The sequence below is a fragment of the Musca domestica genome, unplaced genomic scaffold (assembly GCF_030504385.1).
Source record: "Musca domestica strain aabys unplaced genomic scaffold, Musca_domestica.polishedcontigs.V.1.1 37, whole genome shotgun sequence".
NCBI classification, from domain to species: domain Eukaryota; kingdom Metazoa; phylum Arthropoda; class Insecta; order Diptera; family Muscidae; genus Musca; species Musca domestica.
Window position 1 is genome coordinate 8,601,662 of NW_026712321.1, and position 27,087 is coordinate 8,628,748.

Genomic DNA, 27,087 nt, shown 5'->3' on the forward strand with positions numbered 1-27,087 from the left:
ACTATATGTATGACAATTGATTTTGTTTTGCACCTGAAGATTTAGTTACTAAAAAATCAATTGTGGCACTTATAGTCTCTGAATTTCAAACATCAATATTTTCTTAAAAAAAAATTTGGAATAATTTGACAAATAAAATTAACTTTTGAAGTCAGTAAACTTTGAATTAAAAATAACACAAACTCTGTTGTTCCTGAAATGTTGCGAAATAAATTTCTCCGAAATGCAATCAGCAGATTGAAAGCATGCTACAAACATGCTATCTGCACGTATGTATGTCTATATGCATGTATATCTATAGGTAAAGTCGACTTTCACCCAAAACGTTATTCTTACTGGACATTTACCAGGTATCAGTTAATGGATTCTTAACGATTTCCTTTCGTTCTTTCTTACATATTTGCATTTCGGCGGATATTTAAATCGACTCAATTGGCAAATGGCCACATCAACCCCCCACCACCTATCCCTCACATGCCTTTCGAGCTTTTTCCATATGCAAATGTGTGTGTGTGTACGTAATTCGCTCTGCAACGTTAATGGCATTGATGGATGGATAGCTGAATAGATGGATGGATGCACTGCCAAGTAGAAAAAGAAACAAGAAAAATATTTTCTTCCATTAAAAATTTAAAACCGTTCCTTAGTCTTAAGGATATTCTTGATTCCTTTTTCCCTTTTCTTCTTCCTTTGCATTTTACAATGGCTATGATGACGAAGACAAGGAGGATGATGACGATGGCATTACCGCCATCAATTCACATTTAAAAGCTTTAATGTTACGGTGTCTGATTATGAGTTCAGTTCAATCTTTTTCATTTCTTTTCTTTGGAAATGACTTTTCTCTCTCACTCCCCCCCTCTCTCTCTTTCTACTTTAAGGTGTATGGAAAACTTTTAATATTATTGTTGTTGTATTATTCAGTAACATTAAATGTTATTCTCGGTACATTAGACATGAGGTATGGAGAATAGAAAATGTGGGGGAAAAAGATTATGAGAAATGAAAAATTGAAAACTGAAGGAAAAATAAAGGGAAAAGTTGTAAAAAATCAGCAATATAGAATAGAAAAAGAGAATTCATAAAAAATCGACTTCTACATTTTAATAACTTTATCCATAAAACTAGAATTCTATATGTATGTAAAGAGAGGAAGATAAAGAGAGCAATTAATCCACACCTAATGGAGGTTTGGAAAAAATATTTTTTTAAAAATCCACGCCTAATGAAGCTTTGGAAAAAATATTTTTTTAAAAATCCACGCCTAATGGAGCTTTGGAAAAAATATTTTTTTAAAAATCCACGCCTAATGGAGCTTTGGAAAAAATATTTTTTAAAAAATCCACGCCTAATGGATCTTTGGAAAAAATATTTTTTAAAAAATCCACGCCTAACGGAGCTTTGGAAAAAATATTTTTTAAAAAATCCACGTCTAATGGAGCTTTGGAAATTTTTTTTTAAATCCCCGCCTAATGGAGCTCTGGAAAAAATATTTTTTAAAAAATCCACGCCTAATGGATCTTTGGAAAAAATATTTTTTAAAAAATCCACGCCTAACGGAGCTTTGGAAAAAATATTTTTTAAAAAATCCACGTCTAATGGAGCTTTGGAAATTTTTTTTTAAATCCCCGCCTAATGGAGCTTTGGAAAAATATTTTTTAAAAAACCCACGCCTAATGGAGCTTTGGAAAATTTTTTTTAAAAAACCCACGCCTAATGGAGCTTTGGAGAAAATAATTTATAAAAAATCCACGCCTAATGGAGCTTTGGGAAAAAATATTTTTTAAAAAATCCACTCTTAAAAGAGTTTGGAAAAAATGTTTTTTAAAAAATCCACTCTTAATAGAGTTTGGACAAAATATTTTTTAAAAAATCTACACCTAATGGAGCTTTGGAAAAAATATTTTTTAAAAAAATTAACGCCTAATGAAGCTTTTGGAAAAAATATTTTTTTAAAAAATCCACGCCTAATGAAGCTTTTGGAAAAAAATATTTTTGAAAAAATCCACGCCTAATGAAGCTTTTGGAAAAAATATTTTTTAAAAAATCCACGCCTAATGGAGCTTTGGAAAAAATATTTTTTAAAAAATCCAAGCCTAATAAGGCTTCGAAAAAAATAATTTTTAAAAAATTCACGCCTAATGGAGCTTTGAAAAAAATGTTTTTTAAAAAATCCACGCCTAATAAGGCTTCGAAAAAAATAATTTTTAAAAAATTCACGCCTAATGGAGCTTTGAAAAAAATGTTTTTTAAAAAATCCACGCCTAATGGAGCTTTGGAAAAAATATTTTTTAAAAAATCCACGCCTAATGGAGCTTTGGAAAAAATATTCTTTTAAAAAATCCACGCCTAATGGAGCTTTGGGAAAAATATTTTTTTTAAAATCCACGCCTAATGGATTGTTGGAAAAATTAGTTTTTAAAAAATCCACGCCTAATGGAGCTTTGGAAAAAAATATTTTTTAAAAAATCCACGCCTAATGGAGCTTTGGAAAAAAATATTTTTTAAAAAATCCACGCCTAATGGAGCTTTGGAAAAATATTTTTTTAAAAAATCCACGCCTAATGGAGCTTTGGAAAAATAATTTTTTAAAAAAATCCACGCCTAAGCTTTGGAAAAAATATTTTTTAAAAAATCCACGTCTAATGGAGCTTTGGAAAAAATATTTTTTAAAAAATCCACGTCTAATGGAGCTTTGGAAAAAATATTCTTTAAAAATCCAAGCCTAATGGAGCTTTGGAAACAAATTCTTTAAAAAATTCCACGCCTAGTGGAGCTTTGGAAAAAATATTCTTTAACAAATCCACGCCTAATGGAGCTTTGGAAAAAATATGAGCTTTGAAAAAAATGGAGCTTTGAAAAACTATATTTTAAAAAATCCACGCATAATAGAGCTTTGGAAAAAATATTTTTAAAAAATCCACGCCTAATAGAGCTTTGGAAAAAATATTTTTTTAAAAAATCCACGCCTAATGGAGCTTTGAAAAAAATATTTTTTAATAAAACCATGCCTAATGGAGCTTTGGAAAAAATATTTTTTAAAAAATCCACGCCTAATGGATTGTTGGAAAAAATATTTTTTAAAAAATCCACGCGTCATGGAGCTTTTGGAAAAAACATTTTTTTAAAAAGTCCACACCTAATGGAGCTTTGGAAAAATTATTTTTTTAAAAAATCCACACCTAATGGAGCTTTGGAAAAATTATTTTTTAAAAAATCCACACCTAATGGAGCTTTGGACAAATATTTTTTTAAAAAATCCACACCTAATGGAGCTTTGGAAAAATTATTTTTTAAAAAATCCACACCTAATGGAGCTTTGGAAAAAATATCTCTTGCCACTGTTTTGTAATTTTTACTTTATCCCACCTGTTCTTCTTTGTCAACATGATTTCCCCTACACTAAGCTTTCCCTCCAAGACCAGAAAAGTATTCCAAGCAATTTATCTGCCTATTTAGAATATATTCAACAAGAAAATGGTTATTATTGCCATTATTAAATGCTTCAAACTACTAATGGAGGATCTTTAGTCCTTCGCACACCAACATTGTCAATGATGGAAACTATGATGGTTGGTGTAGATGAGGATGATTTCCAACATGTAATGTTCGAACGACCAACCAACCGACCGACCGACTGCCTGACTGACTGCCTTTGTGGTCATAATCATTAGGAATAATTACTATAATCATCCTAGTTATTGTCGTGATATCAAGCATAACTGTTATCACCATTATCTCTCTTATGGGCTCATCCAGTTCTGTGTCATTGTGGGTACTCTCTTTTATAAAGGCAAGTATTAGTATCTCTCATCCAAGTTGTCTTCGGTGTGTTCATGTATTTAGATGGGTGAGAAAAACTTGTCATCCCATCTAGGCCCACACGTTCCCAACTAATGCCATTTAATGGAATATTATTTAAGGGGATTTGCCATCTACATATGTACGGTTGGTTGTAGGTGTCTTCTACAGAACCAAATGACAATCGACTTTATCGGCCATACTACAAATGGCTTTGCCTTAAGGCCAGAGGATATTACAAAACTCCATTAGTCATAAATCAATTGAAAGGCTCATTCAATTGTTATGCCTGTTAGCTGGAAGATTATTCTGTTGGCGTATTATTGTGTTCCACCAGCAGTAGGATAGGATAAGTGTAACTTGAATTGTTTGATTGGAATTAAAGGATATGGTTTCCTAGAAATGTTGGAAAATAGAACAGTGTGGCTTGTTTGTTCGGGATACCGTAGTATTTTGTTGTTGCAAAATGGTCAGGCTTATCCCTTTATTGTTGTTTTTATAAAAACAACAATAAAGGGATAAGCATGACCATTTTGCAACAACAATGTTGGAAAATTTTTAATTACAATTCACAATAAAATGCTAATTAATATCTGGGAGGTGGAAAGTTAAAGCCGGAGAGCGAAACGATGATATCCTGCAACCACGAAACGTGTTGTATTTTTGAGAAAAGTTGGGATCTTTGTTAACAGGCCCATATATCAAGTCCAGTTTTTTTCAGGCCCATATCATAGATTTGTAGAATCATGTCAGATATTTTAAGAGGTTTTGGCATATCCTCAGTGGATGCTTCAAAAATTATCATCGGCAAATTTAAGACGTTTCAATTGGTTTGACTAGTTTTAGGCAAATCTAAAGAAATTCGTTACCTTATCCATTCAAATATTTTTATAACCAAGAATTTACCTGAAAAAAAAATAGAAAATTACATTTATTAAAAAAATTGAAGATAAATTAGTAATATTTGCAATAATGGGTCAAAGGTTATAGGGAAAGACAAAGTCATTATAGAGACCAAAAAGAGGAAGTAATAAACACTTAATCACAGGCTGAATTTTTTTGTTACTCAAAACAACGATTTTTTGTGGGGGAGGTATCAGAAGAAATATTCCGATATCTACCATCTTTATAACATATCTTGTGTTGATAAATATGATGAGATGTGACAAGTCTGAATAGAATCAGATGTTAATTTCGCGTTTTATGAGCTTCACGGTATTCAAAATTTTGACTTTTGTGAGGGAGGTACCAGAGCTTTGGAAAAATATTTTTTTAAAAAATGGACGCCTAATGGAGCTTTGGAAAAATATTTTTTTAAAAATCCACGCCTAATGGAGCTTTGAAAAAATATTTTTTTAAAAATCCACGCCTAATGGAGCTTTGAAAAAATATTTTTTTAAAAATCCACGCCTAATGGAGCTTTGGAAAAATATTTTTTAAAAAAATCACGGCTAATGAAGCTTTGGAAAAATATTTTTTAAAAAATCCACGCCTAATGGCCTAATGAAGCTTTGGAAAAATATTTTTTAAAAAATCCACGCCTAATGGCCTAATGAAGCTTTGGAAAAATATTTTTTAAAAAATTCACGGCTAATGGAACTTTGGATTGAATATTTTTTAAAAAATCACGGCTAATGAAGCTTTGGAAAAATATTTTTTAAAAAATCCACGCCTAATGGAGCTTTGGAAAAATATTTTTTTTTAAAATCCACGCCTAATGGAGCTTTGGAATAATATTTTTTAAAAAATCGACTCCTAATGGAGCTCTGGAAAAAACATTTTTAAAAAATTCACGCCTAATGGAGCTTTGGAAAAAATATTTTTTTAAAAATCCACGCCTAATGGAGCTTCGGAAAAATATTTTTTAAACAATCCAAGCTTAATGGAGCTTTGAAAAAACCAGTCTTTAAAAATCAATGCCTAATGGAGCTTTGCAAAAAATTTTTCTTTAAAAAATCCACGTCTAATGGAGCTTAGGAAAAAATATATTTTTTTAAAATCCGCGCCTAATGAAGCTTTGGAAGAAACATTTTTAAAAAATTCACGTCTAATGGAGCTTTGGAAAAAATATTTTTTTAAAAACTCCACGCTTATTGGAGCTTTGGAAAAATATTTTTTTTAAAAAATCCACGCCTAATAGAGCTTGGAAAAAAAATTATCAATAACTCTCTCTTGAGAGAAAGAGGCCTGTAGCCAGAGAGAGACCTAGACCTCCAGAATTTGATACGAATTTGGCAATTCTCAAAAACAATAAAATCCGTTAAAAATTCTGTTAAAATCTTAAAAACCGAACGTAGCTGTAATGTTATAGTCTGTACGACGACATGGACCTGCATAGGTAATTTTTGTCATAAGCCATTCAAATATTCAAATGCGAAACTTAACAAAATCGGTGAATAATGTGGCTAAAATCATCAAAATGCCGAATATAGGGAAGTACCGTTGTATGGGGGCTCTACGAAGACGTGAACCTGCACAGACAATCTCCTGTCATAGGCTGTAGCATCCATTACGAACTTCAAATACCAAATTTGAAATAATTCTGGTAAATAATGTCGCTAAAATCATCAAAATACCGAATATCGGGAGGTACCGTTATATGGGGGCTATACGAAGACGTGGACCTACATGGCCCATTTTCAATACCAAAAGTCCTGCAGATATAATACACATTTGAGTAAAATTTTATCAATTTACTTCATTTCGTTCGAAAGCTGGAGTTATTTTTACAGAAGGACAGACAGACGGACATCGCTAAATCGTCATAGATTTTTATGCTGATCAAGAATATATATACTTTGTGGGGTTTAAAATGTATATTTCGAGGTATTACAAACGGAATGACAAACTTAATATACCCTCCATACTATGGTGGATGGTATAAAAAAGTGCCCAAAAGTATGCTATAAAATGTAAAAATGTCACTCTACATATGACTGTAACATGATGTGCAAACTAGTCTTATCGTCAAGGGATAATACTATAAGATTTCCCAGAATTAAACTTTTATTTATACGGATTAAAACCCTGAAGCTATATAAGTACGATTTATCCGAATACTGGAATAAGTTTGATTATCTGATGAATGCTCTTCAAAAGCAACACTCATTTGTCATAAAGAACACAAAGACTACAAAGAGCCATGATAGCCCTCATCTTTTACGAAAAAATGCTTCATTTTTTCAAAGCACCTTCGGTTGCTTCGAGTTTCTTTTTTTTTTGCCTAGCCCCAATTTGACCTAATTCGTTTGTGGATGTAGTGTAAATCCAACAAAAAGCCAAAATGGCCGTTGGACATACATTCTACATTTTTGAAAGCAAGCATTTTTTTTCAACACCCAACTCCAGGAATTATTCACAGCATGTTTGAAAAATATTTTCATTTAAATTGTACATTTTCGTTGAAAGTCATTCATATTGTGGTGGTGGTTTTTTTTTATTTCACTTTTTTTGTTGGATTTTTCATTTAGTGAATAAATCTCGAAATAATAGAATTTTCATTTGAAATACCCCGGCCGTGGGCAATAACAACAAATTCTATTGAATGGATGGATATGAGCAAAGGCAAGCGAAATGCAAAACCAAAAAATGGAATTAAATAAAATATTTCAAACAAAACTAAATAAAAACAATATTTTATATATCGTAAAAGCTCAACATTTAACCATGGATACCCCTCCATGGAAATGGCCAAATAAACTCGAATACGAAAAAAATAATAATCTGCCAAATTCTCAAATTTGAATGGAAATGTTTGAATAGAGGTTGCAGAGAAAAGCACAGCAAAATCTCCACATACATTGAACACAGAGAGAGAGAGAGAGAGAGAGAGAGAGAGAGAGAGCTGTGAATAGAATAGGAATTTGTTGTAGATGGCTTTTGCTTACCAGTGATGTTGTTGTTGTTTATATTATTTGTTGTTCTATTTGATTTATATATAAAAATTCACTCAACCATTTTTGTTGTTGTTGTTGTTGTTATTTTTGGTTCGAGGATTTATTTAAATTTTTGAAAGGAAATACTACAGCAACAGCAATACCAACACCAACCCCAAACAACATTGGCATTGCAAATAACCCCAGCACAGCAGAGCCATGGATCCATGTAATCGTATCATGGTTAAGCGTTTCGAGTTGTGAGGTTTTTAGTTAAAAATGCAGGGCATTTTTAAGCTTCGATGAGAATGCTTGAAATAAATAAATTCGAATAACATTTTTCTGGTTTTTGTAACGGAAATTCAAACTAGGGGGGAAATCAATAAGGGGCCACAGAGGGTGGGTAGGATGAGGGTGTGTGTGTGTGATCAATGAAATCACTAACCATAGTTTTTTTAAATGGTATTTATTTTGAAATCGAGTTTGAAATGTTGGATCAATAGATTGGTTTGATGAAATTCCGATATTGCATTCTGTGCAAGGAGAAAACAATTTGGGGAAATAGGATTTAAGTTTTTTTAGCAGAATTTCTATAAAAAGAAGAATTTTGAATGATCTTCTAAAAAAGGGAAGACCATTGAAAGAAGGCCTTTCTCAAATGGAAGGAATTTAAAATGTCTTTTCATGAATAGACATTTCAACAATCTTTCATAGAAGAGAGGTCGTTGGAAAGATATCCTATATTGAATGGCCGTTCAAGGAATAGAAGACCCGGAAGGACTCACAAGATATTTTCCATTACAAAGAAGAACGTCTTTAATTTAAAGACTTTTATAAAATTGAAAACCTTTTGTACGACTTTTTTTAGACAAGAATACGCTTAAAAGGTTTTCTTGAGAAGAAAAAAAACAAGTTAAGTAAGTTCGGACGGGCCGAACTTTGAGTACCCTCCACCATTTGGAACGAATTTGGAAATTTTCAAAAAATAGAATCCTTAAAAAATTCTGTTCAAATTTTAAAAATACCGAACATAGCCGTTTTATTGGGGTCTATACGACGTGGACCTAAAAAATTCGAAACTTGAAATAAACGGTGAATAATGTAGCTAAAATCATCAAAATATCGCATATAGGGAGGTACCTTTATATCGGAGCTGTGCGAAGTCCTGGACCAGCATAGACACTTTTCTGTCAAAGGCTATAGCATCCATTACGAACGTCAAATACGACATCTCAAACAATTTCGGTGGGTATTGTACCTACCGAATATGGGGAGTTACTGATATATGGGGCCTATACGAAAACCTGGACCTGCATAGACAATTTTCTGTCACAAACTGTAGTTTCCATTACGAACTCTAAATACTTAATTTGAAATAATTCCGTTAAAAAATGACGCTAAAATCATCAAAATTCCGAATTTTGGGAGGTACCGTTATATGAGGTCTATACGAAGACGGGGACCTGCACAAATAATTTTCTGTCTTAGGCTGTATTATCCATTTCGAACTTCAAATACCAAATTTGAAACAATTCCGGTGAATAACGTCGCTATAATCATCCAAATACCGAATATCGGGAGGTACCGTTATATGGGGGCTATACGAAGACGTGGACCTGCACAGACAATTTTCTGTCTTAGGCTGTAGTATCCATTTCGAACTTCAAATACCAAATTTGAAACAATTCCGGTGAATAATGTCGCTAAATGCATCAAAATACCGAATATCGGGAGGTACTTATATATGAAAACTACATGGCTCATTTACGAACTTAACCTGTCTACTGGAAAAATAAACACGTGGACATCGCTAAATTGACTTAGAATTTTACGCTGATCAAGAATATTTTGTTGGGTCTGACATGAGTATTTCGAGGAGTTACAAACTGAATGACAAAGTTAATACACCCTCCATAGTATGGTGGAGGGTATAAAAAAACGAAAGAAGCTAACACATTTGAAGAGGTCTTCCGAAGATGAACTTCAAAATCGGCGAAAGGTCTTTTATAGGGAGAATGCCTTGAAAACACTTCTATAAAAGAGGAAACCGTTAAAAAGTTTTTTTTTTAAGGAAAATTCCTTTTAAAGGAGAGAAGAGAGGTTCATGGATAGATCTTCTATATTGAAAGGTCTTTCACAAAATAGATGAATCGTACAAGAGAGGTCTCCCATTACAGAGAAGACCTTGGAGAGATCGTGCATATAAGATAAGTTCCATTGAAAGTCTTTTCAAAGTGAAAATCCTTTATGGGATTTCTCAAAGACAAAAATATGCTTGAAAGGTTTTCTTTAGAAAAGAATATCTTTGAAAAGATCTTCTAAAGGATATAATACCTTTTAAGGTTTTCTTTAGAAAGGAAACTGAAAAAGTATTTTATAGGGGAGAAGACTTTTGAAAACTTATCTATAGAGAGGATGACCTCGGAAAGATAGTTTAAAGAAAGGAAGACTTTGAAAGTTCTTCTATAGAAAAAGAAACCGTAAAAGTTTTTAATTGAAGAATACCTTTGAAAGGTCTTCCATAGCAAAAAAAAAAACCTTTGAAAAACTACTACATTAGCGAGGAACATTTATTGGCCATTTATTGGAAAGTAGACATTTTAAAGGTCTCTATAGAACAGAAAAAGTTGAAAATTCTGCTATAGAAAATGTTGGCCTTTAAAGGTCGTCTATGGAAGAAAAGACCATTGGGAGGTCTTTTATGGGGAATATAAATTTTGAATAATCTTCTATCGGAGAGTAGGCCTTTGAAAGGTCTTCTATAGAAAATCAGATCTGTAAATGGTTTTTAATGGAAGAAGACATTTGAAAGTCTGCTATAGTAGAAATAGCCTATAGAAAAAAACCTTTGAAAAACTACTACATTAGCGAGGACCTTTAGCAGGTAATTTATTGGAAAGTAGACATTTTAAAGGTCTCTATAGAACAGAAATGGTTGAAAATTCTGCTGTAATAAATTCTGGCCTTTGAAGGTCGTCAATGGAAGAAAAGACCTTTGGGAGGTCTTTTATAGGGGAGATAACTTTTGAATAATCTTCTATCGGAGAGTAGACCCTTGAGAGGTCTTCTATAGTAAAGAAGATCTATAAATGGGTTTCAATGGAAGAAGACATTTAAAAGTCTGCTATAGTAGAACTAGCCTTTAATAGGTCTTCCTCCTTTAAAAGACCTCTCAAAAGTCTCGAAGATTAGACCTTGAAAAGGAGAGAAATAGGAGAAGAGATATTTGAAAAGTCTTCTCTATGAGACAAGTCTTCTAAAAAACCCTTCTACAGGGTGAGATGAAAAAACTGCAATCAACTTCAGACTGCTGTCATTTTTAAGCCACTCGTCCGACAGACGTTAAAACAGTGACAGCCCATTATATTGTGTACAAGCGTACAAAAGCATTTTGGTGAGAATTTTCCAGAAAAAAAATTATTCGTGATGGAATTCAAGCGTGATAGAGTGATTTCTTTATATTTGGCTGGAAAACCACAAGTGGCTATCGTTAGAGCACCCCAGCATTTAAATGTGAATAAATCATTGGTGTCTCGTACCATCGCTCGTTACCGTGATACTGGTAACGTAGCCTAACGTCAATGAAGTGGACGGAAGAAAACAGCAACATCAGCAGAAATGGTTCGAAAAGTAAAGAAGCGACTTAATCGAAACCCGCGTCTCAGTGGCCGAAGAATGGCTCGTGAGCTGAACATATCGCAATATTCCATTCTGCAGATATTGAAAAGGTGAGCTCTTGGTAAAGCCACTGAAATTCCAAAAAGTGCAAGAACTTACACCGCAACGGAAAGAAAATAGACTCAAAAGATCTAAAGAGTTCCTTCGCTTGTCCGAAAGTTGGGAACTGCCGAATTTGGTTTTTTCCGATGGGAAAACATTCGTTGTTCAGCAGTTTGTAAACAAACAAAATAATCGTGTTTGCCAAAGAGGTCACCTGAAAATGTGCACCTTCGGTTGACAACCAGAATTCCAGCGCCGGCCATGGTGATGGTGTGGGCCGCCATATCAGCCGATGGTCGCTCTTCGCTCGTATTAATCGAACGTGGTATCAGAATAATGCCGAATTAAAGCCTTGGGCACGCACACATTTTCGCCGCAGACTTTAGACATTCCAACAGGACTCAGCACCATCGCATTCAGCATGCGCCACCCAAGAATGGTTACAAAATGAGGTTCCTCGCTTCATTTCCAGCGCACAATGGCCACCAAAATCTCCAAATACCAATCCGTTGGACTATTGTGTCTGGAGTATTTTGGAAAGCAAGGTTGGCACTAAAAAATAAAAAAATAAAAAATACCGCAGAGCAACATTCGGGCAGTGTGTGACAGTTTCATTGGCCCTTTGAAGGCCATAATTCGTGCCAAAGGTGACCAATTCGAACAAATCGAAACTTATTCTAAAATTTGATGCTATTTCCGACATTTTTTGTTTTCATTCAATAAAATTTAAAAAAAATATATATGTAAAAATTATGGCGTATGACTTGGTTGCAGTTTTTTTATCTCACCCTGTATAAGTACAATATTTTAGTCTCAGAACACAGTTGTAAGTACTTTTTAGTACGAATTTCCAAAAACACCAACCCAACGAAGGATCCATATTAATAGTGACCTACATTTTACTCAAAAGAACTGAGTTTCAGACCCCTAAATAACCGAAATCACGATTTCGTGGGTGAATGTGGCATTACCAAAATACCGAGGAAAACGTGGACATAAATATTCCATGTTCTGGCAATTTTTGGACAGATCCATGGGAAAATGTGGCAAAAATCATATATATGCAGAATATCGGGAGGTACCGTTATATGAGGACTATACAAAAAACATGGACCTATACATACAATGTTTTGCCACCGGAGCTTGAACCCACTATGACCTACAAATACCAATCTTTAGACAAATCCGTGCAACAATGTGGCAAAAATCATCAAGACACCGAATATTGGGAGGTACCAAAAGGTTGACCTATATATATTATGTTCCACCACGGGAGCTAGAACCCATTGCGAACTACAAATACCATCAAGATACCGAATATCGGGAGGTACCATTGCATGGCGGCTATACCAAAACGATTTTCAATACCAGCCATTGACTTTCAATACAAGACTTAAAACACAAACTCTGCGTCAAATAATGTTGGCTGTATCGTGATTTCGACAGACAGGCAGACAGACGGACATCGTGAAATCGACTTAGAATTTTATGCTAATTATGAATATATATACTTTATGGGGTCTACGACGAATATTTAGGGATGTTACAAACGGAATGACAAAGTAAATATACCCTCCATTCCAAGGTGGAGGGTATACAAATGTGAAATTTAACAAGTGAAAAAGTAGTATGTTCGGCCGGGCCGAACTTTGCATACCCTCCACCATTCGGAACGAATTCGGAAATTTTCAGAAAATAAAATCATTACAACATTCTGTTAAATAAATACCAAATATAGGCATTATATTGAGGTGTATACGATGTAGGCCTACATAGGCATTGTTTGTCATAAGCTATTACCATACTCAAATTCGTAACTTGAAATAAACGGTGAATAATGTTGCTAAAATCATCAAAATATCGTATATAGGGAGGTACCGTTATATCGGAGCTGTACGAAGGCCTGGACCTGCATAGACAATTTTCTGTCACAGGCTGTAGCATCCATTACGAACTTCAAATACCACACCTCAAACAATTTCGGTGGGTATTGTACCTAAAATCGTCAAAATTCCGAATATAGGGATGTACTGATATATGGGCCCTATACGAAGACCTGAACCAGCATAGATAATTTTCTGTCTTAGGGTGTAGTATTCAATTCGAACTTCAAATACCAAATTTGAAACAAGTCCAGTGAATAATGTCGCAACAATCATCAAAATACCGAATATAGGGGGGTACCGTTATATAAGGGCTATACGAAGATGTGGACCTGCACAGACAATTTTCTGTCTTAGGGTGAAGTATCCAAATCGAACTTCAAATACCAAATTTGAAACAATTCCGGTGAATAATGTCGCTAAATTCATTAAAATACCGAATATCGGGAGGTACCGTTATATGGAGGCTATATGAAGACGTGGACTTGCACAGACAATTTTCTGTCTTAGGGTGTAGTATCCATTTCGAACTTTAAATACCAAATTTGAAACAATTCCGGTGAATAATGTCGTTAAAATCATTAAAATACCGAAAATCGGGATGTACCGTTATATGGGGGCTATATGAAAACGTGGACCTACATGGCCCATTTACGAACTTAACCTGCCTACTGGAATACTAAACATGTGTGCAAAATTTTAGCCATCTATCTCAATTCATTCGAAAGATAGCGTGATTACAACAGACAGACAGACAGACGGACAGACAGACGGACATGGCTAAATCGTCTTAGAATTTTACGCCGATCAAGAATATGTATACCTTGTTGGGTCTGACATGAGTATTTCGAGGAGTTACAAACGGAATGACAAAGTTAATATACCCTCCATAGAATGGTGGAGGGTATAAAAATACGACCCCTACCAGTTTCCTTTGTGCTTTGCTGAACCAGTCTGCCACTCATCCTTTATACTTTGCAGGTCTTTTGCATGTCTTTTTATTTAAAATTTTCATTTTATAAAATAATTTCCTCTCTCTTAAAAAAAAATATCGACCACATTTCAATGCCTTACAATTTCCCGCAATTGAATATTGTTGCGTCTTTTTTACATAAATCTATTATGAAGTGTATTTTTTTCATTTTCATTTTCCAACCATTTGATAAATAATGCCAGGCAATTATTTAGCTTTTATCATAACCGAAAGAGAGGAAGAGATTGCGAGAAAAAAATATTGTTTTCCTATAAAAATTGATTGACAGTTTTTATGCTGTCCTAAATTTATTATCGAACAGTTTTGTTTTTGTTTTTGTTGCCGGTGACAAATGTTGAAGGCAATTCGATTTACACCAAAAACAATAACAAATGACAGCTCGAGCCGCAGCATCGCTAAACTTTGTAAACAAATTTAAATATTTTTTGAATTTTTATCAATTGTTTGGCAATTGATTGTTGGCGGTGGCGGTTTATTTGTTTGCCTTGTTAGCGTCGGCGTTGGCGGCGTACGGTGCGATACGAATTTGTTGTCAATTTTCTGTTTTTGTTTGAGGTTATGCAAATTTATACAACACCACCAAAAATTTAATATTTATTTTTTTTTTTTTTTGAGTTTGTTTCGGGTTTCAAGTCTCTGTGGATTTGAGATTTGTATAGTTGTATACACAAGTTTGCTGCTGTTGTTGTTGTTGTTGTTGTTATGTTTTTGAAGATACTTGAAAATTAAATTTTGTGTCCCACACCCTCGTTAAGCTGATTTGGCTATGGCTGGCACAAGTTTACTATTTTAAATAGCCCCGGGGCTTAACGAATTCTCGGTAATCGTTTAAAAGGCTATTAAGCGTGATTTTCGGCTACGTCATTGATTGGCCAAAATTGTGTTAAATTAACAAAATGTGTTAATTTTTAAATGGCTGAAAATAGGCAAAAGATCAAGAGAAATCACTATGAAGTGAAGGTGAAACTTGTTTTTATCGGAAGCATATTTAAAATTTTTTTTTTGAAAATTTAATTGTTTTCTAAAATAATATCCCTCTTTATTTGAATTCGGTACCAAACTTAAATAGAGATTCCAATATTTTCTATTTTTTCTCAGAGGCTTTGTCGAGAAGTTTTTTAACCTTATATTTCCATTTTATTTAAAAAAATATATATTTTGAATTGTCAATCCAATTCAAATGATGTCACATTAATCAATTTCAAATCCCAAACCAACAACAAATAATTTATTCTTTTTGTAGTCAAACATGAATTGATAATAAAACTCGTTTTGAAATCTGTGTAGGTACCAATGTATAGAGAAATACAGAACACAAGCAATGGTAATTTTCCTCAAATTTATGCAAACGGTAGTCAGAAGTCATAGAATATTGAGTCAAGACAAAAATCTCCTTTCAAGTCATTCAAATATCAAATTATAACCGATTCTGATGGAAAACAAATGGTCAAACCCTCAAAACTCCTGGTATGGGGTAGTACTGTTATATGGGGTCAATTCGAAGACGTGGACCAATTTTATTTTTTTTTTTTAGCAAAATACCAGATATGGGTATTAGCGTTATATGGGGGCTATACGATAATTTGTTCCCAATATGAAAGTTGATGATCCCAATGAAGACCCCAATTTATTTCCTTAAATTCCTTAATACGAAGTTATAATTAATTCCGTTGGAAAATATTGTCAACAACTGAAAAAATACCTAAAATGGAATGGTACAATTAAAGGGTGGGATAAAAAAATGCAACAAAGTTAAACGCCACAGTTTTCACATTTTTTTTAAATTTTATTGAATGAAAGCAAACAAGTAAAAAAACATTAAGTTCGGCCGGGCCAAACTTTTAATACCCTCCACCTTAGGGTAAAGGAAACATTAGAAGAAATGTGGCAAAAACCATTAAAATGCCGAATATCGGGAGTTACCGTTATATGGGGGCTCTACCAAATCGTGGACCTACACATGCAAGGTTCCGCCAACGGAGCTAGAACCCATTATGACCTACAAATACCAATTTTCAGACAAATACGTGAACAAAGGGGGCAAAAATCATCAAATTACCGAATATCGGGAGGTACCGTTATATGGGGGCTATACCAAAACGTGGACCTATAATTACAATGACTCGCCACACGAACTGGGACCCATTATCATCTACAACTACCAAATTTTCAGTGAAATTCGTGAAAAAATCAGTCAAAAATCATCAAAATACCGAATATTGGGAGCTACCGTTATATGGGGACTATACCAAAACCTGGACCTATACCTACAGTGTTTGGCCACACGAACTAGGACCCATTATGACTCACAAATACCAATTTTTACACAAATCAGTGAAAAAATGTTACAAAAACCATCAAAATACCGAATATCGGGAGGTACCGTTACATGGGGGCTATACCAAATCCTTGACCCATACATGCAATGTTTCGCCACCGGAGCTGGAACTCATTATGACCAACAAATACCAATTTTTAGACAAATCCGTTAAAAACTGTGGCAAAAATAATCAAAATATCGAATATCGATATATACCATTATATGAAGGCTATACCAAAACGTGGACCTATACATGCTATGTTTTGCCACACATACAGGGACCCGTTATGACCTACAAATACCAATTTTCAGACAAATCCGTTAAATAATGTGGCATAAATCATCAAAATACCGAATATCGGGAGGTACCGTTATATGGGGACTATACCAGAACGTGGACCGATATATCTCATACCAACCATCCTAGACACAATACCAATTGCTCTGCTAAATTTTTGCTCTCTACGTCAAATAATGTGGGCTGTATCGTGATTTCAACAGACAGACGGACAGACAGACGGACATCGTTAAATCGACTTAGAATTTTATGCTGATTATGAATATATATACTTTATGGGGTCTACGACGAATATTTAAGGATGTTACAAACGGAATGACAAAGTTAATATACCCTCCTTTCCAAGGTGGAGGGTATAAAAATGTCGGAAATAGCATCAAATTTTGGAATAAGTTTCGATTTGTTCGAATTCGTCACCTTTGGCACGAATTATGGCCTTCAAACGGCCAATGAAACCGTCAGACGCTGCCCGAATGTTGCTCTGCGGTATTTTGGTCCATTCCCGGCAAAGCGCCTGCTTGAGGTGATCGACACTTTGGTATTTTTTAATGCCAACCTTGCTTTCCAAAATACTCCAGACACAATAGTCCAATGGGTTGGTATATGGAGATTTAAGTGGCTATGAAAATGGTGGCGCTGGAAATGAAGTGTAACCATTCTTGGGTGGCGCGTACTGAGTCCTTTTGGAATGTCCAAGGTCTGCGAACAAAATGTTCGCGTGCCCAAGGCTTTTATACACCCTCCAGAATATTTTCGCGATAATATTCGGCAATTATTCTGATGCCACGGTCGATTAATACGAGTCGAGAGCGACCATCGGCTTTTATGGCGGCCCAGACCATCACCATGGCCGGCGCTGGATTTCTGGTGATCAACCGAAGGTGCACATTTTCAGGTGACCTCTTTGGTAAACACGATTATTTTGTTTGTTTGTAAACTGCTGGACAACGAATGTTTTCTCATCGGAAAGAATTAAATTCGGCAACTCTTTAGCTCTTTTGAGTCTATTTTCTTTCTGTTGCGGTGTAAGTCCTTGCACTTTTTGGAATTTCAATGGCTAGACTCCGAGCTTATTTTTAAATATTTGCCGAATAGAATATTGCGATGTGTTCAGCTCACGAGCCATTTTCGGCCACTGCGATACGGGTTTCGATCAAGTCGCTTCTTTAATTTTCGAACCATTTCTGCTGATGTTGCTGTTTTCTTCCGTCCACTTCCTTGACGTTCGGGCTACGCTACCAGTATCACGGCAACGAGCGATGATACGAGACTCAAAAGATTTATTCACATTTAATTGCTGAAGTGCTCTTACGATAGCCACTTGCGGTTTTCCAGCCAAATATAAAGGAATCACGCTGTCACGCTTGAATTCCATCACAAATAACTTTTTCTCTGTAAAACTCTCACCAAAATGCTTTTGTACGCTTGTGAACAATATAACAAGTAAGCAAAGGCTATAGTCGTGCGGTGCCGACCATGTGATACCCTACAACACTACAATATGTTCGAAGTCCCCTTATATCCAAATCCATTTTGGAAGATTTTGTTTTTGAAATAATGTCAAAGAGCTCCGCCCAGAGGTTACCCTTAGTTTTTTGGCCCGAAGAATTTGGCAAAAGTTGTGAAAGTTGTGGTCCATTTTACAGCTAAATGCATTTCAATGGTCATCCAAAATGCTAGACTTCTTCCCTGTCCTTAACTCTCTTCCGATGCGAAATTCCGTGTCGATTAGTTTCAATTGTGGCCTATAGAGCGACTACAAAATTAGAAAAAAATAATTTTTTCTAGTCCATTTGCACCTCTTAATGTACATCTTTAGAACAATAGGTTTTAATTCTGACCCTACCCCCATGCCAAATTTCGTGAGGATCGGACGATAATTGCGACACGCATATAATACCCTCAAAACGTAGTGTTAAAGGGTGTAAACATTTAGAAAATTTACAATTCAAAATTGTAAGTCAAATTGAAAAAATCGCATGCGATAAAAAATGTGACAAAAAATATTCAATTTTTTATTGGTATATTTTTCCGCGATTTTCTTAGATTTTCTGGCAAAGGACCATTCCGAATTGATGGAAATTGTGAAAATCGGCCCAGCGGTTCTTGATTTATAAGCAGAATAAATAAGATCAATTCTTCAATATTGTACCTATTTTGCTATATATCCGATTTCTTGGCTTTTAGAATCACTGTAATGGTCAGAAGTGATCTTTTAATGCATTTGTGATTTGGCTGGGGTTGAAAATATTCGCGGTTTAGTGGAAATTTTCCCATTTTCTTACATAAAAGTTATGGTCTATTTTACCCGCTAATTATTGTCTGATGGCCGCCCAAATTGGTAGGTTTCTGCCTCCTAAACTCTAACTCCATATAAATTTTCACGTCGATTGGTTCATAATTGTGACCTATAGAGCAACTGCGATCATCTCCAAAAGCAATAAGGTTATAATTTGACCATAACCCCACCTCCATTTTCAATTTCGTGAGGATCGGGCCATAATTGCGATTTGTAGCCTGATTACAAATATGGACAGACGGACGGACGGACATACATAGCTAGATTAACTCAGCTCGGCGAGATAGGAAGATCCCTATATACTTTCCTATGTGGGAAACCAATATTTCGAGGTGTTACATAATTTTTGGCCAAATCAAACTTATAATACCCCCAATACATAGTTTTGTAGGGTATAATGCACTGTCTCTGGAATAATTTTAACAGCTGTTGAACGAGTGGCTTAGTAATGACAGCAGTTAGAAGTTGGTTGCAGTTTTTTCTATCTCAACCTGTATAGTTTTCTTTACTTTTGTGTACCTCTTTGTCCGTATTTTTACAAAACCCCATCTAAACAGCTACTTTTATGAACAACATCAAGATTCTAGCCCTAGCCGTGGCATGTGTAAGTCCAAGAAAAGTTTAAGAATTGTAGCTCTCCTCATTTTCAATTCGTTACAATAAATACAATAATTACTACCTTTAAGTACTAAATTATAAAAACCCCCAACCTTATCTAATAATCCGCATCAATAGTGACCCATCTGCAACTTTTGAAGATTCCAGCTCCAAAAAACTACATTTTTTGTCCAAATAGACATTTTTAGTACCTTAAGTATCGTTTTTAGTACAGATTTCCAAAAGCTTGACATTATCTGATGTCTTATATAAATGGAGATCTACATATAAATTTTGAACATTTTAGTCCCACAACTATAGGCATTAGGCCCAAAATTACAATTTTAGTACGAATTTTCACAAAAATCAACCTTAAAGGGCTCCAAGAGCTAGCAACATGGCAAATTGCAAGATTATGGTTTCCCCTGCCATTCACTTAGCAAACAATTTCCCCTTTATTACAATGTAATGTATAGAGATTACTTTTTCCATAAATTATCACACCACTCCCCATAATATGTGAGACAAAAAATAGAAAAAATCCCCAAAATGATCGACAAAATAAGAAGAAAAAAAAAAAAAACAAAGAACGAATTAAAGAAGCCATGCTAGACAGATAACACAGCACGGAGAGATCATCCCAAACATACGAAATGATTTCGGGTGATTTCAACGTTTAGTGTCGCTCTATTGAGTTCAATAGAAAATTATGGAAAGATAACAACAGCAGCAGAACAAACACAAACACAAAGCCAAGCCAGGCGTCAATCCACTTTGATTTCGGTTTTGCTCAAAGTGACGGTGGCGATGGCGGCCTTCGCACAAGCCGCAAAATACAACGATTGTTATTGTTGTTGATTTTCGTTTTTATTTTGTGTGTTTGTTTGTTGGTTTGTTTACCTTTCGACGGGTGTCAGTTCGGTTTAATCTCATCTCTCGCACTCTCCAATGTCCGTCTCTGGGTTGTTATTTTTGCGTCCGTCCATGCCAACGATGTCAAAAAATTCAACGATCACAGATCAGTTTGTGTTGAAACCTCTTGGAAAGCAGATCATTTTCTTTAAAACCCGTTTGTGGTAAAGTGTAGAAACTTGACATCTGTCAAAATGCAATTTTCAATTGTGATTTTGGCCTCGCTATTGGCCTGCACATGGGCCGGCAATGTGCCCACCCAGCCAGCACCCAAACAATTGGTTTGCTACTATGATTCGGCCAGTTTCGTCAAGGAAGGTAAGAAAAAGGAATTACAAAAAAAAAAATTGAAATGAAATGATAAATATTTTCGTTTGGAGATTACGCAATGATGCTAATTGAAATCGGGCATTTAATTAAATTCGCAATTGAGGAGCTGTTGTAATTAACTTCAATGCTAAGTGGCGGGGTAAATATTAAATTTTGAGATGTTTCTTTTTTCTCAGAAATTTGCATTACGTAGCTGTGGTTTTGGAATGGCTGGAATGGAAGGTTGGCTGGCTGACTCGGTTTGTGTGTGTGTGTTGCAAATTCATCCGGTGTTTAAGCTATAAATCTGCCAGCAAAATATACAACGCTCATCGTTGTTATTTTTAATCACTTGACTGCAATTTACAGCTTGCATTCGGAGGTCTGCCAGTCATGCAAATGCCCTTCCCAAATTTTTGTTTAATTTCCTCCACAACTCGTGAGTTTTATTTTGGAACTTAATTTTTTTGCTTCAAATAAAAAGTCAGTATTCATGTTCCAAATAAATCTCCCTCTTAAGTGGATTATCTCGTTGACCAGTGTATTATGAAAAAAATGATAATGGGGGTCAACTGCCATTAAGTTGGGGTCTAATAGAGTGTTCTAGATTTGAATTGCTCTAAAAAGATTAACAACAAAATATGAGAGGCTTTTCCAAGAATGAAAAAAAAAAAAAAAAAAATCAAAACTTATCAAAAAATGAGAGCAAGCCATATGATTTGGAGTGATGTGGGAGTCGCAGATTGGCTTGTATTTTCTAAGAAGTCATATTTTCTAAGAAGTCTAAGAAGATAATGAGCGGAAATTCATAGAAATGTAATTGGAAATCCATAAAATGCCATTAGAAACATGGAGAGCCAAGGCATGTTGAGCTTTTGGAGCTGTGTTCGAATTATTTTGAAATTATTATTCGGGTGAGAAATTCAGTTATCCGGTCATTTGACTTGATATATCGTATCGGATTTTATACTAAACCTATAAAAACAATATGGGTATATAATTTGAAACCCTAGGAAAATACTTGTCAAAGAAGGGGTCATATGAGGTACTAATGAAAAAAAAAAACAAATAAAAAAACCCGGCCCGGCCCGGCCGAACCGAACTTTAAATACCCTCCGCCATTTGGTACAAATTCGCAATTTTCAAAAAAATAAAATCCGTTAAAAAATGCTGTTTTGATGTTTTCTAGGAGATTTTTGCTTAAATTCGTCTGAAGCACGACTTTAACCCTAAAATGTGTTTGTAATAATTTTTAGTTCCTGACCTTGAGGTTAGTTCTCGGACCTTTAGTAGAATTTCAGGAAAAATAATTCTGTGGAATATTTTGACTTCCTACGATACCGTTTAAAGGAAGTTTTTAGCCATTTTTTCAAAAAAGGACCAAAAAGACCAATTTTTTGGCTCGCTTGAGTATTAAAATTTCTTTGAATACCCTCCGCCATTTGGTACAAATTTGGCAATTAAAAAAAAAAATAATAAAATCCGTTAAAATATCTGTTAAAATCTTAAAACTACCGAATGTAGCCGTATATTAGTGTCTATACGACGACGTGGACCTGCATAGGCAACTTTTGTCATAAGCTATTGGAATATTCAAATGCGAAACTTAACAAATATCTATTTATAATGTTTAAGCATCAGAATACTGAATATAGGGAGGTACCATGGGGGTTATAAAACGTGGACATGCATAGACAATTTTCCGGCATAGGCTGTAGTATCCATTACGAACTTCAAATACCAATTTTGAAAAAATTCCGGTAAATAATGTCGCTAAAATCATCAAAATACCGAATATCGGGAGATACCGTTATATGGGGGCTATATGAAGACGTGGACCTGCACAGGCAATTTTCTGTCATAGGCTGTAGTATCCATTACGAACTTCAAATGCGAAATATGAAACAATTCCGGTAAATAATGTCGCTAAAATTATCAAAATACCGAATATCGGGAGATACCTATATATGGGGGCTGTACGAAGACGTGGAGCTGCATAGACGATTTTCTGGAGGCTGTAGTAGGCTGTAGTATCCTTTACGAACTTCAAATTCGAAATTTGAAACAATTCCTGTAAAAAATGTTGCTAAAATCAGCAAAATTCCGAATATCGGGTGGTGCCCTTATATGGGGCTTATACAAAGACGTGGGCCTACATGGCCCACTTTCAATACCAAAAGTCCTGCAGACATAATTAACATTTGAGTAAATTTTTATGAACTCACTTCATTTCGTTCGGAAGCTAGAGTGATTTCCACAGACGGACAGACGGATGGACATTGCTAAATCGACATAGAATTTTATGCTGATCAAGAATATATTTGCTTTGGAGGGGTCTAGAATGTGAATTTCGAGGGGTTACAAACGGAATGACAAACTTAATATACCCTCCATACTATTGTGGAGGGTATAACAAGTTAAAATGTACCTGCCTTTATTTCTGCAGGAAATCAGACCTATTAGAGGTATAACGTAGGCATAAGGCAATGGTCTTCTTAAAAAGGAAAAAAATAAAATAATCAACTTTTAACAGTCTTCTTAAGAAGAGAACACTTTGAAGGATCTGCTATAGAAAAAACCATTGAAATAATTTCTTTAGAAAACAAAACACTGAAAAGACCTTCTATAAACCGAGAACCTATGAGAGCAATTGTACAGGAACTAAACTTGTACCAAAATCAGTTAAAAAGTACCTGTTGGTTTGCCGACACATGCATACCCTCAACCAATGTTCGATTATTTAAATATACTTTGGACTTCTGTTATGATTATTCAAATTGTTGACCATCTATGGAGTAGGTTCCGAAGGAATGGGCCAATACTACCCATTTCATGGCGGACCTAAATAAATATGATATAAGAATTGTGACGTTCGTGGATTGAACAATATTGGTTACCTCCTTCACTGTATATGATATACAGGGTGAGATAAAAAAAAATTGCAACAAAGTCAAACGTCAAGTTTGAATAGAATCGGATGTTAACTTCGTGTTTTATGAGCTTCACGGATATTCAAAATGTTGACCCCTTGTGGGGGAGATACCAGAGGGAGTGGACCGATATATCCCATTCTCACACCAGACCTAGGTTTAATAAAAATATTGAGATGTGTGAAATATGAAGAGAATCGGATGCTTATATCGGATTTTATGATCCTTTTGGTTATTCAAAATTTCAAGCCTTTGTGGGGGAGGTACCAGAAGGAATTGTCCGATCTCTACCATTTTTATAAAAAATCTTGAGTTGATAGAAATATTAAGATGTGTCAAGTCTGAATGGAATCATATGTTAATTTCGCGTTTTATGAATTTCATGAACATTTATAATTTTGACCCCCTGTGGGGGAGGTACCAGAAGGAGTGGGCCGATGTATTCCATCTTCACAGCAGACCTTGGCACAATAAAAATATTGTGATGTGTGTAATGTGAAGGCAATCGGGCTCTTGCATCAAATTTAATAAGAGTTATAATTATTCAAAATTCTGACCCTTTGTGGTGGAGGTACTGATAGAGTGTACCGGTACAGTACATTTTCGCAAATATTAGGATTTCCAAAGTTGGAGCAAAATCGGATTATTCTTTCGCTTTCTGGCAGTCAATTATTTTCTTTGAAAATGTTGACATATTTTGTGGGGGAGGTACCAAAAGGAGGGAAAATTAAAACAGATATTTTCTTGATAATTAATGGAAATGGAGATTTTATTTCCTTGGCGACTTATAGTGAAATTTGATGGAGAATATATCTTCTTTTGACTCTGTTTGTCTAAAACGAAGTTTAATGTTACTTTGGGGCCGCAATTCGAAAAATGCCCACTTTAAAATTGATCAGAATTTTTGGAAATATTTTCGCGTTTCTTTGGCAACATTGATGTATGTATTTTCTTGATATATAATGATTTTAGATATTTCTTTTGTTCGGTGACATATAGTGAAATTTAATGGAGAATATTTTCGGCTTTGACATCATCCCTCTAAAATTATGTTTTGTAGGAAAATGTTGCTTAAATTCGTGTGAAGCACGGCTTTAACCCTAAAATGTGTTTGTAATAATTTTTAATTCCTGGCCTTTAGGTAAGATTTAGACTTTTGATGTCTTCTAGGACCTATAGTAGAATTTCAGGACAAATAATTCTGTGGAATATTTTGACTTGCTACGATCCCGTTTAAAGGAAGTTTTTAGCCATTTTTTCAAAAAAGGACCAAAAAGACCAATTTTTGTTTCGCTTGAGTGTTAAAATTTCCGAAAAAGTTATCCTCAAATTGTTATCAGAAATATTGCTAAAGTCAATATATACCTAAAATCAACGGATTCCAAGAAAACTTAATCCGAAAATGTTTTTTGGGGGCTTGAACACCCCATTTAGGCTACCTTGCGATATAAACTTTCAAAATACCGATACGCGTGACATCTATTTCTTTTTTTTTTCTTTTTGTTTTTAATTACTACATTTAATATTTCCTTCTATTTTCCAGGCCTTGCCAAAATGGTCGTTGACGATTTGGAACCCTCCTTCCAATTCTGTACCTACATCATCTACGGCTATGCCGGCATTGAACGTGACTCCTTCAAGGCAATGAGTTTGAATCAAAATCTTGATTTGGATTTGGGCAAGGGTTTGTACCGTACCGTTACCCGTCTAAAGCGTAAATATCCCAATGTTAAGGTTATGTTGAGCGTTGGTGGTGATCGTGACATTGAGACCGGCGAAGATGCCAAGGACTTGCCTAACAAATATTTGGAACTTTTGGAAAATCCCATTGGTCGTCAACGGTTCATTAACACCGTTTATGCTTTGGTCAAGACCTATGGCTTTGATGGTGTCGATATGGCCTATCAATTCCCCAAGAACAAGCCCAAGAAGGTACACAGCGGTTTGGGTGGTTTCTGGAAGGGTATTAAAAAGACTTTCACCGGTGATTTTGATGTTGATCCCGATTCGGAAATGCACAAGGAACAGTTTACCGCCTTGATGCGTGAATTGAAAAATGAATTGCGTCCCGATAACTATTTGGTCTCGGCCACAGTTTTGCCAAATGTCAATTCGTCGAGTAAGTTGGAAGTGGAATTATTTTTTGAAAAAGGGAGAATTGAAAAGTAATTTTATTTTTCTTTGAATTTAGAATTCTTTGATGTCCCGGCCTTGAACAGCTACGTGGACTTTGTCAATTTGGCTGCCTTTGACTTCTACACCCCTGAACGCAACCCCAAGGTGGCTGATATTGCCGCTCCTCTCTACCCCTTGGCTGATCGTGATCCCGCATTCAGTGTCGATTCCGTAGTCCAACATTGGTTGCGCAACGGCTTCCCCAGCACCAAGATTAATGTTGGCATCAGCACCTATGGCCGTCCCTGGAAAATGACTGATGACTCTGGGGACTCCGGTGTACCACCAATTTCCAAGGTAGAAAATGAAGCTCCCAAGGGTGAGAACACCCAAATCCAAGGTCTGTACAGTTGGCAAGAGGTTTGCCAAATGTTGCCCAATGCCAACAACATGTATGCCAAGGGTGCCAATGCCCCATTGAAAAAGGTTCTTGATCCCAGCAAAAGAAGTGGTGTCTATGCCTTCCGTGCTGCCGATAAGAAGGGCGACCATGGTGTTTGGGTATCCTATGAAGATCCCGATACAGCTGCCGAAAAGACCGCCTATTCGAAGAATTTGAATTTGGGTGGTGTTGCTTTGTTCGATTTGGAATACGATGATTTCCGTGGCTTGTGTGTCGGTGAGAAATATCCCATTTTGAGAGCCATCAAATATCGTCTACTCAACTAAAGCGCAGCGAGAGAGAGAGAGCAGGAGAAGATGATTTTGTTTTTTAGGAATTTATAAAACACTCACATTTTATGTTTTTTTTGCACTAATTTTAAGGTGTACATTTATTTTGCATAGTTTTTTTGAAAATCGAAAATAAAAAAAAAATTAAAAAAAAATGACAAGAAATTCGATAGGAAAAGGAGTGGAAATATCCACTCTTCTATGAGAAGAGCAATTGAGCATTTCTGGGAGAAGAGCAACTAAGCTTTTCTATGAGAAGAGCAATTGAGCATTTCTGGGAGAAGAGCAACTAAGCTTTTCTA

The 27,087-nt window shown here is 35.2% G+C and overlaps 2 protein-coding genes across 3 annotated transcripts in view; one reads left to right on the plus strand and one right to left on the minus strand.

The window, feature by feature from the left end:
- Positions 1-27,087, minus strand: part of LOC101892488 (putative polypeptide N-acetylgalactosaminyltransferase 9) — a 290,344-nt gene that overhangs the window by 70,028 nt on the left and 193,229 nt on the right. The window lies entirely within an intron of this gene.
- Positions 20,796-26,940, plus strand: LOC101892322 (imaginal disk growth factor 6). Its single transcript, XM_059126101.1, has 3 exons — positions 20,796-21,017; positions 25,482-26,057; positions 26,130-26,940. The coding sequence occupies exons 1-3, from the start codon at positions 20,894-20,896 to the stop codon at positions 26,780-26,782; spliced, it is 1,353 nt and encodes a 450-aa protein (XP_058982084.1). The 5' UTR covers positions 20,796-20,893; the 3' UTR covers positions 26,783-26,940.